The sequence below is a fragment of the Pantherophis guttatus genome, chromosome 2, assembly GCF_059756535.1.
Source record: "Pantherophis guttatus breed Tessera chromosome 2, ASM5975653v1, whole genome shotgun sequence".
Lineage (NCBI taxonomy): Eukaryota > Metazoa > Chordata > Lepidosauria > Squamata > Colubridae > Pantherophis > Pantherophis guttatus.
This window is the reverse complement of record NC_142064.1, coordinates 79736885-79751650: the sequence shown is the minus strand read 5'-3', so window position 1 is coordinate 79751650 and position 14766 is coordinate 79736885. Positions and strand designations below refer to the sequence as shown.

General features: G+C 39.5%; 1 protein-coding gene across 1 annotated transcript; it reads left to right on the top strand.

Annotated features, from left to right (window-relative positions):
- The first annotated feature begins 6990 nt into the window (after nt 1–6990).
- LOC148115164 (interferon alpha-8-like) lies at nt 6991–10860 on the top strand. Its single transcript, XM_087885127.1, has 2 exons — nt 6991–7582; nt 10763–10860. Exons 1-2 carry the CDS (start codon nt 6991–6993, stop codon nt 10858–10860), a joined length of 690 nt encoding a protein of 229 aa, XP_087741253.1.
- Nucleotides 10861–14766: the final 3906 nt, after the last annotated feature.

Sequence of the window (14766 nt, the reverse complement as noted above, 5' to 3'; positions counted from 1 at the left end):
ATGTTATCAATATCACATCAATAACATCAGATCAATATCAATATCATTGTTAAAAATCGACATTGAGGGTTTTTTGTACTCTTATATGGGAATAATTGCTACACTTTTATCCACATTCTTAACTATAATAGTTCCCACTGAATACATTTTTTTTTTTAATTTGATTTATATGCCGCCCTTCTCCGGAGACTCAGGGCGGCTTACAGTGCATTCAGCAATAGCCTTCATACTTTTGTATATTTATACAAAGTCAGCTTATTGCCCCCACAAACTGGGTCCTCATTTAACCTACCTTAGAAAGGATGGAAGGCTGAGTCAACCTTGAGCCTTGGAGAGATTCGAACCAGCAGTAAATTGCAGGCAGCTGTGTTAATAACAGGGTGCTTTAAACCACTGTAGTACCAAGGCTCATGCTAGGAATTTTCTTTTTCACCTCTGAATTGTCCTTCAAGTTACCTTTAGATCCCTAATACAAGCAACTATGAAGAAGCAACTTTTTTGGAAAGTGATGATGGCCCAAATCAATTGGGAACCCTGTGAATCTAGGATTATTAAATGGTGTCCATGAAAAAAATAAATCTCATTCTATAAAAATATCTCACTATACAATGCCCCACCATTTGGACTTACAATACAGAATTTTTTCCCCTGTATTGTATGGTTTCTTTTAAAAGGCTTCTCCTGGCTATTTTCCATCTATGAGGACGTGGTGATTATAGGTTGAATCTATAGCTTTACCTAAATCTCTAGCATCTAGACTACTTCTTTTGATTGAATGACTACAATCTTTGACCTTTGAATGTGAAAAGAGGGCAACTCAATCCACTATAAGAATAATAGGGTTACACAAATAATTGCATGACACAGTTTGTTCATGAGTGAAATGCCTCTCTGGATCCAATTCTCAAATTGTAACGTAGAAGCCGTCATCTCAAGGCCTGCCGTGATTACCTGAACGCCATTGAATGATTTGTATAGCTCTAATAAGTAAAGACATACAGTTTTTATGAATCCAACATTTTAGGAATTCCTTGGTTTAAATTAGGCTAGGTGGAAAAGTATAGTACACTTTTATATGAAGCAAGGATACAAGTATGTTTATTAATTTCAGTTAAAATGCTTAACAGTTTAAATAATTCTTAACATGAATAAGGATTTCTAACTGTGTTTCCTTTTCCTCCTAGCTTGACTTGCCCCCTATGATGCAATATGAAAAGCAGCAATATGAAGCCATTCAGCTTTCCCTCAGTGCCTTTCACTTATTCCTAGAAAACCTCTGACGTTTCCTGTTTCTACTTTCTCTTTGACTGCATTGCTTCTCCAAGTTACGAACTGAAAAGCTAAATAAAACAATGGAGACTTATTCAAAAAAAGGACAAAAAAGGTGAAAATCCATAGAAAAAGTCCTCCCGAAACAAACTGAAAGGGTTTTCTGCAAAAATTTGTCAAGCTTCACTGAATTGCTTCCACAGATTCCAACGTGAACTTTATCAAAGAATTCTGCGCAAAAAGATGAAATTGTGATCTTTTGTTCACCCAATTCCCTTAAACTTAATACATGTTTCGATATTATTATATACAGGGTAAAAATACATGATCCTAATATCAAATGAAACCGGTAGAATTTAAATTATGTGTAACTGGACTTAATGATTCAAGGAGGTTTCAATTAACTAACAGAGACAGTTGACATGACAGGACTCGTATTGGAAAATTTATCACCGGTGAAACCCAGGGAAATCACACCAACCAGACGGAAGTAGTTTCCACTATATTTTGTATTGAAACACAGCTAAAGATGTCGCAATGCACCTGCAAACCGGATTCAATTGCTACTGAAAGTTCTGTGGTTCATTTGACTCTACGAAACCACTGGAACCACAAAGCCCATAAAGAGAAGCAACTTCGGGAGAGATAAGAAGCCAGTATTGCTAACTTTGCTTTCTTTGCAGACAAATTATATGGAAAGATGTTTCTTCTAAAGATAAAATTAGTTGGAAAACACTCCAATAGAATCGATGAAACCCAGTAGAACTACTGAGTGCAGATGTTCAAGTGTCATAGAAATAGTACTGGTGAAACGATTTTACAAAATATCTTTATTCTTTTTTAAAATATTAATTCCATTAGAGAATTACAGTATTATTTATTTATTTATTTATTTATTTATTTGTCATTATAACAAAACAATGTATACATTGCTGGCCAATATTTATTTATTATTCATTTATTTCATATTGTTTATACTATTTATTTATCCAGCTATTTATGCCATATATTTATACTATCCTAGTCTTCATTGCTATGTTGCTATGCTATCTATTAAAATGCTAACTTCAAATAAAATTGGTGGTTTGGATTATTTCATCTATTTGGATTATTTTCATCTATTTTATTCTGGGCATATTCCTCCCGCCCTCGCTTCCTTCCATGTGGTGGGATCTTACGGAACTTTATTTGAAAAAAACTAAATGAGAAATCACCAAGTTTCTTTCCAAGAAAGTATAGAATTATGGTATTACAATTGTACGTTTTATAATTATAAATGATATAAATATATTATGAAAAATAATAATCAAAGAAATTCATGAAACCCAACATTTCAGTCATTCTTCCACTTATTCCAAAAGATCAGAAATCCTCCTTTAATGAAGTTGTAAAATGTGTTAATTCATGAAGCTATTTCCGTGGTATCTGATCACATCTTGATTGACACAAACACTGGCATGTTATCATATAAGTGCTTTAAAGTATAATCACCATTGAAATCATAACACATTTTGATTACTGTTATTTTTTAAAAATTATTTATATCCTACCTTTATTATTTTTACAAATACTCAAAGCGACAAACATATACAACACATCTCACTTTTCCTATTTCCAACAACCTGTGAGGTGGATTGGGCTGAGAGAAAGTGACTGGGCCCAAGTTCATCCGGCTGTCTTTCATGACTAAGGCAGGACCTGAACTCATGACCTCTCGCTTTCTGGCCTAGTGCCTTAACCACTAGACCAAACTGGCTCTTCACTGTTTGAAAACAGTTCAAGATATTATTTTCATAGATGACAAAAATTAATGTTTCTTCTCTCTAGGGAAGAAATATTTGTCACACAGCGGTGGCTAAAATTTTAAGATATTTCTATAGGGTGCTGTACTTCTAGTTGCCATTAAAGATTGTGATGTATTCTTTGTTATAAACAGAACAGAGAAAAAGAGAGACAGAGTTTGCTTACAAGGAATTCCAGTTCAGTGGAACACAGAAAACAGCCAGCAAAATATTATTTTTCTTCCAGTGTTGCAAATCCAGGATTTGGGACAATTGTGTGTAGACAATTCCTCAGTCAGATAATCAGACAATTGAAAGCAATATGATGATGTTCAACTGAATAGGCACATAGTGAAACCTGCGTTCCTGTCCTGTAACTGGGCATAGAATAAGGTTCTGCATAGGACTACTTCAGTTACACCAGGGGTGTCAAACTCACGGCCGGTGGGTCGGATTTAGCCCACAGGGTGCTTAGATTTGGCCCGTGGGCCCGCGCTAGAAATAGTGATGGACCGGCCCACAGTGCCTCTACCAGCTGAAATGGAGCCCGGGCAGGCCGCGCACAACCACCCCAAGCTCCATTTTTGCTGGCATGGGCTGCAGAAGGCCGTTGCAGTCGAAAACGGAGCCCGGGTAGGCCATCCGCAGCCCTGCTGAGCTCCCTTTTCACTGGCAGAGGTCTGCTGGAGGCCGTCACAGCTGGGCTTCGCGAAGTCTCCATGAGCTCCGTTTTTGCTGGCAGAGGGCTACAGGAGGCCATCACGGCTGAAAACGGAGCCTCAATGAGTGACATTGAGCTGGCCACGCCCCTCTGGTCATGACCCCCCCGAGGGTCAAACACAACCCTGATGCAGTCCTCAATGAAATCGAGATTGACACAAAGTAACCCCAGAGTTACACTTATACTTGAAGTGCTCTACTGATGTAGAAAGAAAACATCATCCAGTTCAGACACAAAACAACGAAGCCCTTTACAAGAAATAGCCAAATACAGGTAGTCCTCGACTTACAACAGATCATTTAGTGAACATTCAAAGTTACATTAGCACTGAAAAAAAGCAACCATTTTTCATACTTACAACCATGGCAGCATCCCCATGGTTGCATGATCAAAACTCAGACGCTTTTAGAACTGATTCATATCTTTGATGGTGGCAATGTCCTGGGGTCATGGGATCACCTTTTGCGAGCTTCTGACAAGCAAAGTCAAGGGGGGAATCAGATTCACTTAACAACAGTGTTACTAACTTAAAAAGTGCACCGATTCACTGAACAACCGTGAAAAGAAAGGTCTTAAGTTCACTTAACAAATGTCTCGGTTAGAAACATAAATTTTGGGCTCAATTGTGGTTGTAATTCAAGAATTACCTGTATGTGTGTAGAAGTCCCTTCCAATTCTGTTTTTATCTATTCTCTTATACACTTTATTTTGAAACATTCACCCCCCAAATCAGGAGACATCCCCACCCAAGGAACAATCTTCCTGAAGGAGTAAGGAGAAATTCCCATAAGAAAGCACTCTGGTCTCTTTATTTTCCTTTAAACCACTTATGCCATTCACCCGCACCACTTCTTAAGAGGGAGACAGCGTATTTCCATTCATAAAATACAATGTTTCCTTAACCAATTAAGATGGAGATATATATCTGATCTCTTCCAAAAGCCAGGAAAGTAATAAACTCAAAGTACTGAATATCGCTCAAGGTGCTAAGATCACTGGCAGATGGAGATAGACTATAGAAAGCAAACCTTTAACCACTAATCGACAATAGCGGAGATACGTTGTCTCGCGCAACTTTAGATAAACCGAAGAGAGTACTAATTTGAAGCTGTAATACGTAGCGGTACAAAAAGCACAGAAAGCAGGAATCTATCTCTGCTGTTGTGATCTGCCAGCAGCCTACGGAGCTGGCAGCAGAGTCGGACAGTGAGGAGGCTGGGGGGGACAATGGGCAATTCCTGGAGTCAAGGGAAGGTCCGGACGAGGGCTCTTCATCAGAGGCAGAGATGGGGCCAGGGCCATCCAGGAACGATGAGCGGACTCCGGAGCTTCCAGAGGTGGACAGCAGAGAGGCAGAGGAACAGGAGGGGCCTGTTCCTAGTGCAAGCATGAGAAGAGCTGCCAGAAGGCAAGAGCAGCTAAAGCAAAAAGGACGACTCAGGAGTAAGGCCAGGAGATGATTGGCCCCTCCCAGAAGGCTTAAAAGAGCAGCAATGGCTCTTCGGATGTTTGTAGGAAAGCAACGTTGCTACATATGTTTCTTGTCAGCGTCTCTTGCTTCTGAACTTTTGCCAAGAAAAGCCTTTGGCAGGGTGCCAAGGAAGACAAAGGTTGGTGATAAGGACGAATGACTGTTTATGAAGGATTTGTATTGGACTTAATTTGGACTAAGATGAGAATGAAGGAATTCTCATCTGTTCTAATAAAATATATTTGTTTAGGACTGATTGTGTCTGGTAATAACTACTTGGGCCTAAGTCACAACAGCTACAGCCAATCCACATTTAAAAGGTATGGGACTATAACATCTATGCCCATGCTTCTTATACCCGTAAAAGCCAATAGCAAAAACCATATGCTTAACCAGGAAGATCTTTTCTGATAAAGGAGATAACAAGCAAAATCTTTCCTCTGAATTCCTCTGGTCATAAAATTATACATCACCCTCACATTTGCTTCACAGAGGCCTCAAATTCTGATAAAAATCTTGCTGATTTGTCAGTCAGTTGCCAGCTCCCCCCAAAGCGACTTTATGTTGCTTTTGGAAATATAAGGAGAGACCTCCTTTCCGGCAGCTCTTGTGTTTTGATTGCTTGCACTCTTAAACAAATTCTCCCAACTCTCTCATCACAACTTAAGACCATAATTGTCTGGCTCCATTACAGTTGTAAGTTGAGGACTAGCTGCATTCTTATTCATAATTGTTTATCCTATTTTTGGAATGTTATCTATATATGTGTCAACCCTGAAGCTAGTCTCACCGAGGTCATTTGGAATGCTGACAATACGATCTGCTTTGTGCAATCAGATGAGTTTATTTTATTTAGCATATGGCAAATACATGGACTTATAGTAGTTCAAATGTTAATGCCAAGTCTACTCAGCCATTCAAGGACAGGGTGGTATATGTTGAAAAAATCAGACACTGGGCCGGTGTAAGCTCTTGATGGACAGTCAGACACAACGTGGTGGATATTTTGTCGAGGAGCATCAGAGTCACATTGAGGGGTAGAGATAAGACCCCACTTAAACAATGTGTCCTGGCAGACACCCTGTTGGGTACGGGTGCTGATTAGAGTTGACCCACTGATTAGAGTGCTGGCAAGGAAGGTCAAAACCTGGCACCTTTTGTGTAGGGTCATCTATGTAATTGCCTCTATCTGGGCGTTCAGCAGCCCATTTGGCTTTCCACTGTCTGTTGATGTCAAAGACAGCTCTTGAGTGAGTGCCAGAGAGGGTGAGTAAATCAGGTGAGTAAAAAAATCCTACAAGGTTTATCACTGCGAGAATCCTCGGACTATCAGAAATTATTTTACATGGAATAAGTAATTACTGAAGCTATAATATCTATTACAAAACATACACAAAAACCTACTTTAAATTCATTTTTAAAATAATTAGGAACGAAGAAGTAAAGATTCACCAAATTGTTAATTTTCAGTTAACAGTTTTGATTTAATCTAATTTTGGGGGGAAATGTACACATTCAACATTCCGTTTTCTAAATACAACCATCTTTCAGAATGGTTTGGGGGAATACGTAAGGAAGAAGAAAAGTGAAAATCAGAATACGGAGAATCGGTAGAGAAACAGAAAAGAGAAATTTCAATATCCTAGTGGTATAAATACAAAGATGCAGCAGACTCAGGAGCATCTTTCAGAAAAACCAATCTTCCAGGTTCAACTTTTTAAAAAAGGTCACATTCCTTCATCTTCATTATGAAGACACAATTTTGGTTTCTACAAATCTGTCTAGTGATGTTCTTCACCAAAGTCTCATCTCAGCACTGCAATCAACTTCACAGCAGACTACAAGAAGCCAACCAAGGAAACATGGAACTCTTGGGAAGTCATATGAGGGCCACCATTCCCTTCCAATGTATTGGAGATATTGTAGACTTCTCACCTATAAATGAAGAATATTTCAGGAACATGAATGAAGCATCCCAGGAAGTGGATGCCAAAATAGCCATACAAGAAATGCTCCAACAGACAGACCTCATCTTCAAGCAAGTGCATGCTGAGTTGTTTTGGGATGACAATTCTCTAAGAAATTTCCATACTGGATTGGATCATCAGATTAAGGAACTGGAAGCATGCCAAAATGCAGAGTTAGGAGCTGGCACCGTATCGAGTCCAAGGGATCAGAAACTGCAGCTCACCAGATTAAGAGTGAAGAGGTATTTTCAAGGGCTGAATGATTTCCTGAAAGATAAGGAATACAGCTCCTGCGCCTGGGAGATTGTCCAGATCCAACTCAGAGAATGTTTCCTGTTGATTCATCAACTGATCCAAAGGATTCCAACTCAAGGTATCAAGTACTTCTTAAACATTATTTTTGATTAGAATTGAAAGAGAAATGGGTAAATTAGGAAAACTTATAGTTACTTCTTACGATATGTACGTCAAAATTCTGTCTTGCCTCCAAAAATCTATATGAATTTTTTGAGAAACAATGTATGAATTACCTGACTATTATGTTTGATGTTATCAATATCACATCAATAACATCAGATCAATATCAATATCATTGTTAAAAATCGACATTGAGGGTTTTTTGTACTCTTATATGGGAATAATTGCTACACTTTTGTCCACATTCTTAACTATAATAGTTCCTACTGAATACATTATGCTAGGAATTTTCTTTTTCACCTCTGAATTGTCCTTCAAGTTACCTTTAGATCCCTAATACAAGCAACTATGAAGAAGCAACTTTTTTTGGAAAGTGATGATGGCCCAATTCAATTGGGAACCCTGTGAATCTAGGATTATTAAATGGTGTCCATGAAAAAAATAAATCTCATTCTATAAAAATATCTCATTATACAATGCCCCACCATTTGGACTTACAATACAGAATTTTTTCCCCTGTATTGTATGGTTTCTTTTAAAAGGCTTCTGACTGGCTATTTTCTATCTAAAAAGGAAACTACTGTGAGGACGTGGTGATTATAGGTTGAATCTATAGCTTTACCTAGGAATTCCTTGGTTTAAATTAGGCTAGGTGGAAAAGTATAGTACACTTTTATATGAAGCAAGGATACAAATATGTTTATTAATTTCAGTTAAAATGCTTAACAGTTTAAATAATTCTTAACATGAATACGGATTTCTAACTGTGTTTCCTTTTCCTCCTAGCTTGACTTGCTCCCTATGATGCAATATAAAAAGCAGCAATATGAAGCCATTCAGCTTTCCCTCAGTGCCTTTCACTTATTCCTAGAAAACCTCTGACGTTTCCTGTTTCTACTTTCTCTTTGACTGCATTGCTTCTCCAAGTTACGAACTTAAAAGCTAAATAAAACAATGGAGCCTTATTCAAAAGAAAAGGACCAAAAAGATGAAAATCCATAGAAAAAGTCCTCCCGAAACAAACTGAAAGTGTTTTCTGCAAAAATTGTCAAGCTTCACTGAATTGCTTCCACAGATTCCAACGTGAACTTTATCAAAGAATTCTGCGCAAAAAGATGAAATTGTGATCTTTTGTTCACCCAATTCCCTTAAACTTAATAGACGTTTCTATGGCACTATATACAGGGTAAAAATACATGATCCTAGTATCAAATGAAACTGGTAGAATTTAAATTATGTCTAACTGGACTTAATGATTCAAGGAGGTTTCAATTAACTAACAGAGACAGTTGATATGACAGGACTTGTACTGGAAAATTTACCACAGGTGAAACCCAGGGAAATCACACCAACCAGACGGAAGTAGTTTCCACTATATTTTGTATTGAAACATAGCAAAAGATGTCGCAATGCACCTGCAAACCGGATTCAATTGCTACTGAAAGTTCTGTGGTTCATTTGACTCTACGAAACCACTGGAACCACAAAGCCCATAAAGAGAAGCAACTTCGGGAGAGATAAGAAGCCAGCATTGCTAACTTTGCTTTCTTTGCAGACAAATTATGTGGAAAGATGTTTCTTCTAAAGATAAAATTAGTTGGAAAACACTCCAATAGAATCGATGAAACCCAGTAGAACTACTGAGTGCAGATGTTCAAGTGTCATAGAAATAGTACTGGTGAAATTCTTTTACAAAATATTTTTATTCTTTTTTTAAAATATCAATTCCATTAGAGAATTACAGTATTATTTATTTATTTATTTATTTATTGGTTATTATAACAAAACAATGTATACATTGAGGCCAATTTTTATTTATTATTGATTTATTTATATTATTTATACTATTTATCTATTTATTTATGATATTTATTTATATTAACCTAGTCTTCATTGCTATGTTATAAAAATCAAGATATCTATCTATTAAAATGGTAACACCAAATAAAATTGGCGGTTTGGATTATTTCATCTATTTGGATTATTTTCATCTATTTTAGTAAGTTTCAAACTTTTTTACTACTGGTACTGTGGGCGTGGCTTGGTGGGAATGGCTTGGTGGCTGTGGCTTGGCTTGGTGGGCATGGCAGGGGAAGGATACTGTAAAATCTCCATTCCCACCCTACTCCAGGGGAAGGTTACTGCAAAATCTCCATTTCCTCCTGATCAGCTGGGACTTGGGAGGCAGAGAATAGATGGGGGTGGGGCCAATCAGAATTTTTACTACTAGTTCTCTGAACTACTCAAAATTTTTGCTACCAGTTCTGCAGAACTGGTCAGAACCTGCTGAAACTCATCTCTCCTTCCTTCCTTCTTTCCTTCCTTCCTTCCTTCCTTCCTTCCTTCCTTCCTTCCTTCCTTCCTTCCTTCCTTCCTTCCTTCCTTCCATGTGGTGGGATCTAATGCAACTTTATTTGGGAAAAAATATAATATAAATATATTATGAAAGATAATAATCAAAGAAATTCCTGAAACCCAACATTTTAGTCATTTTTCCACTTATTCCAAAAGATCAGAAATCCTCCTGAATTATCACTCACTTACAAGGAGTTCCAGTTCAGTGGACAGCAGAAAATAGCCAGCAAAATATTATTTCTCTTCCTGTATTGCAAATCCATGATTTTGGGCAATTGTATGTGGACATTTCTGCAATCAGATAATCAGACAAATGAAAGCAATATGATGATGTTCAACTGAATAGATATGGAATGAAACCTGGGTGTCAGGTTCCGAATCAGGATAAGAAAATAAATCGCAGACAACAGGGTGGATGTTGTTCTAAAGTTTTATCTTCCTAAATTCGGCACGCTCCGACAATCACCCAGTGCAATATTGTCAGCTCTTACCTTATTGTGCTTTCCCTTTCCAATTTAAACCTTGCGCACCCCACCCCGCTACTCCTCCCCCAGATTCCACCCCAAATCCCTGTGCTGATTGGAGGGCTCCAGCTGCCTTCCTCCGGCCAGTAATTCAGTGCAATTAGTCCTGGTTCGTTGGGGCTGTTCTGATCGGGACAGGTCTGGTAATCTCCATTAATGCTGGCTAACGCAGCCAGTACCTCATCCACGCAAGTCCAGTACTCAGCTGGAGGCCCTGTGAACATCTGAAGGAAGAGGATTCCACCATCTGTATGCAGGATATCGGCAAGGCAAGATATCCGGGCAGGAACGTGGGGCTGCATACTCGGTCTACTTCCGTTCCCACCGGAATGACAGCCCCGACAACGTGGGCTGACATGCGCCCCCCCTACCATATGGCTGTCTGGAAGACAAAAGCAGAGAGGGTTACGGAACCTGTCCACCCCCCACCCCACCCCAAGGCTTTCCTGTTTTTTTTCTAAAAAATCTAGCCACCACTCGGTCCACAGCTACATCATGGTGAGGAACACAGGAGGTCTCTGCTAATGAGTACCCCTTCCAAACCACAAGGTACTGGAGGCGACCTCTATGTCGTCGAACATCTAAAAACTCCTCCACTTCATAATGTTGTTCTCCGCCTACATCCACAGGTGGAGGTGGAGGAAGTGGGGTTCCTCGTATATTGGAGGTTCCCAGCGGACGTAGGAGGCTACTACTAAAACCGGATGGGTTTTCCCTAGCGGGGGGGGGGGCAACCGTACAGTGACGGGGTTGATAATTTTAACTATTGGGAATGGGCCAATATATTTTGGGGCAAATTTTTTTCATGGCACCTTGATATTTAACTACTTCTTGGAAAGGTAGACCCTCTGACCCACATGGAAAGATGGTTGTGGTTGCTGTTTCTTATCCGATTGGTATTTGTACCTATCCACTGCCTTCTGCAGGGCATCCCTAACATGGCCCCAGACTCTTGCCATTTTGACCAGCCATTCCTGTAACCCCACTTCTTCGGATTCTGGGTGGGGGCACTCGGGTATCGGGATGAATTCAACCCCTGAAACAATATGGAATGGGGTATATCCAGTGCTGCTATGTACGGTGTTATTGTATGCGACCTTGGCGAAAGATAATAGGTCCGCCCAGTCGACTTGTTGGTATTTGCTGTATTCACTGGATATACCTCTCTACCATTGCATTGGCTCTCTTGACCACCCCATTAGTAGAAGGATGGAAGGCAGAGCTAAGTCCCTGTAAGGAGCCTATTGTTGCCAAGAACTTCCGCCAGAATTTGTACCCCGTGATTGGAGATAATCCTTTGGGGCACTCCATGAAGGTGGTATATGTTTGCTAAGAACGTTTGGCTAGCTTTCTAGCTGAAGGTAATCCCGAAAGCAAGCCACAAAATGGGCTTGTTTCAAAAAAAGGTCAATTACTGTCCATATCACTGTGTTATCCCGGCTCTCAGGCAAGTCCACGATGAAGTCCATGGCTGTCTCCTCCCATGGTCTCACAGGAGTCACCACTGGCTGTAGGAGGCCTGGAGGTTTACCGACCCATGTCTTCATCATAGTACATGTCACGCAACTGCGTACATAGTCTTCCACATCCTTTTTTAACTGGGGCAACATTGACATTGGTGCAACACTTCAAGTCGTAGAGTATGTGGAACATAGATTTTGGTCCCTTTCCATGCCAGATCAGCCCTATGACTTAAATATTCTTATTGGCTTGGTACCATTCATTAGATGGAATTTCTTTCTGGATGTCCTGGGCAATGCCTGTGACTTATGTTGTTCTATGGGTTGTATAGGAGACCGGTTGGGTGATCTGATCCCCTGTGACTGGTTTCGGAATAAGAGCCTCTACCACCTGTTCCCATTCACTAGAGTATTGAGGTTTACGAGACAAGGCATCAGCCAGGAAATTCTTTCCTCCAGGGATGTATTTCAGGATGAAATTGAACTGCCGGAAATACATGGCCCACCTGATCTGCTTGGGCGAGAGTCGATGGGGGGTTTGGAGGGCTTTCAGATTGTTGTGGTCTGTCCAGACCTCGAATGGGCTGCAGAAGGCCATTCCAGTTGAAAATGGAGCCCGGGTAAGCCATGCATAGCCCCGCAGAGCTCCCTTTTCACTGGCAGAGGGCTACAGGAGCCCATTGTGGCTGAAAACGGAGCCTCAATGAGTGACATCGAGTTGGCCATGCCCCCTGGCCATGTCCCGCCAGGGTCAAACACAACCCTGATGTGGTCCTCAATAAAATCGAGATTGACAACCCAGAGTTACACTAATACTTGAAGTGCTCTATTGATGTAGAAAGAAAACATCACGGTTCAGATTCCACTGGTCAGACTTTCATCCCAGTTCAGACACAAAACAACCAAGCCCTTTACAAGAAATAGCCATATACAGGTAGTCCTTGTCTTACAACAGTTCACTTAGTGTACCATACAAAGTTACAATAGCCCTGAAAAAAAGCGACCATTTTTCACACTTACAAACACTGTAGCATCCCCATGGTCACGAGATCAGATGATTTTAGAACCGATTCATATTTATGACAGTGGCAGTGTCGTGGGGTCATGAGATCACCTTTTGTGAACTTCTGACAAGCAAAGTCAAGGGGGAAACTAGATTCACTTAACAATCCCTTGCAGTCCCAGAGTCCCACTGTCATGTGCTCCCCATTTGTGATCTCCTGCCAACTTTCCTGTTGACTTTGCTTGTCAGAATACAGCAGTCAAGGTTACGAATGAAGATCACATGACTGTCGGACAACGCAATCATCATAATTGTGAGCCAGTTTGTCAAGCACCCAATCACAATCTTGGGCTAGTGGGCACAATTCAATGGCTGCAACTATGGGGAAGGATCATAATTCCCCTCTTTGAGCGGCATCCTATCTTTGAACAGCCTTTGAAGGATTGGCGCCTAAATGAGGACTAACTGTGAACAAACTGCCATTCTGAACGAAGTATATTCTTGCAATTATCAAAGAATATTTGGGGATGATTGGCGAAATTACTAAGAGGGTTACATTAAAATGTACCTGTTTTACGTAAATAAACTTTCTATATATCCTGTTATACAGTTCAATCATTATTTCAACAAAATAAAAACTATTATTTTCTGGGAAATTTTCTGGAAAAATTAAATAAATAATTCCCCCCCGGTATTCTTTCTTTCATTTTAATCAGCATCATTTATGTAGCAGAAATATCTGAATAAAGAATGTTTAATAGAGACCTCAAATCTTCTCTAACTCCAAATGGTAAAAATTGTATTGACTTTTTTATGTATTTGGATATCGTTATGAGTGGAAAATATATTTACAATTGTTTCTGCAGATATATCAAATTCATTTTGATCTTGTAAGTAGCTATCACTACATTCAATTGTTCTTTCTTGAAAAACAGTGTGATGCAAATTCATTGAAGTTGTACTTCCTTTACCAATAGTTTTATTGAAATATTTCTAAAGGAAGAGGAATTCCTATTATCCAGACTTTCATTGTTTCTTCTATAAACCTAAAAATGGGGAGGGAAGAATTGTCTTTTAACCAGGTTCTCAAATTATTAATTCAAATAACTATGCCATAATTCAGAATATCCTGCTACATCTCTTGCAGATTAGTATTTTTTTTTTTAAAAAAAAAATCACCCTCAGGAATATTACCCCAAGTACTTCTTAATTAGTAGTCTATTAAATGATAAAAACTGGGATTCCTGTCTTCTTACTCAAACAGGAATGAGAGCTTTTGGGATATCTTTGGCCTCAGGCTTCCAGCTGTTGATCCCTGAGGTAAGGGATCAACATGCAAGCCTGGAAACCAGGTGGCTGTGAGTTCTAGACCTGCTTTAGGCATGAAAGCCAGCTGGTGACTTTGAGCCAGTCTCTCTCAGTCCAATTCACCTCACAGGGTTTGTTGTGGGGAAAATAGGAGAAGGAAGAAGTACTATGTAAGTTCGCTGCCTTGAGTTATTTATAAAAAATAATAAAGGCAATATACAAGTAGTCCTTGATTTACAAATATTCGTTTAGTGACCATTCAAAGTTATAACAGCACTGAAAAAAGTGACATGACCGTTTTTCATACTTATGATCGTTGTAGCATCCTTGTGGTCACGTGATCAAAATTCAGACACTTAGCAACTGGTTCATATTTATGACGGTTGCAGTGGGTCATGTGATCACATTTTGTGACCTTCTGACAAGCAAGGTCAATGGGGAAGGCAGATTCACTTAGCAAGTGTGTTACTAATTTAGCAATTGCAGTGAT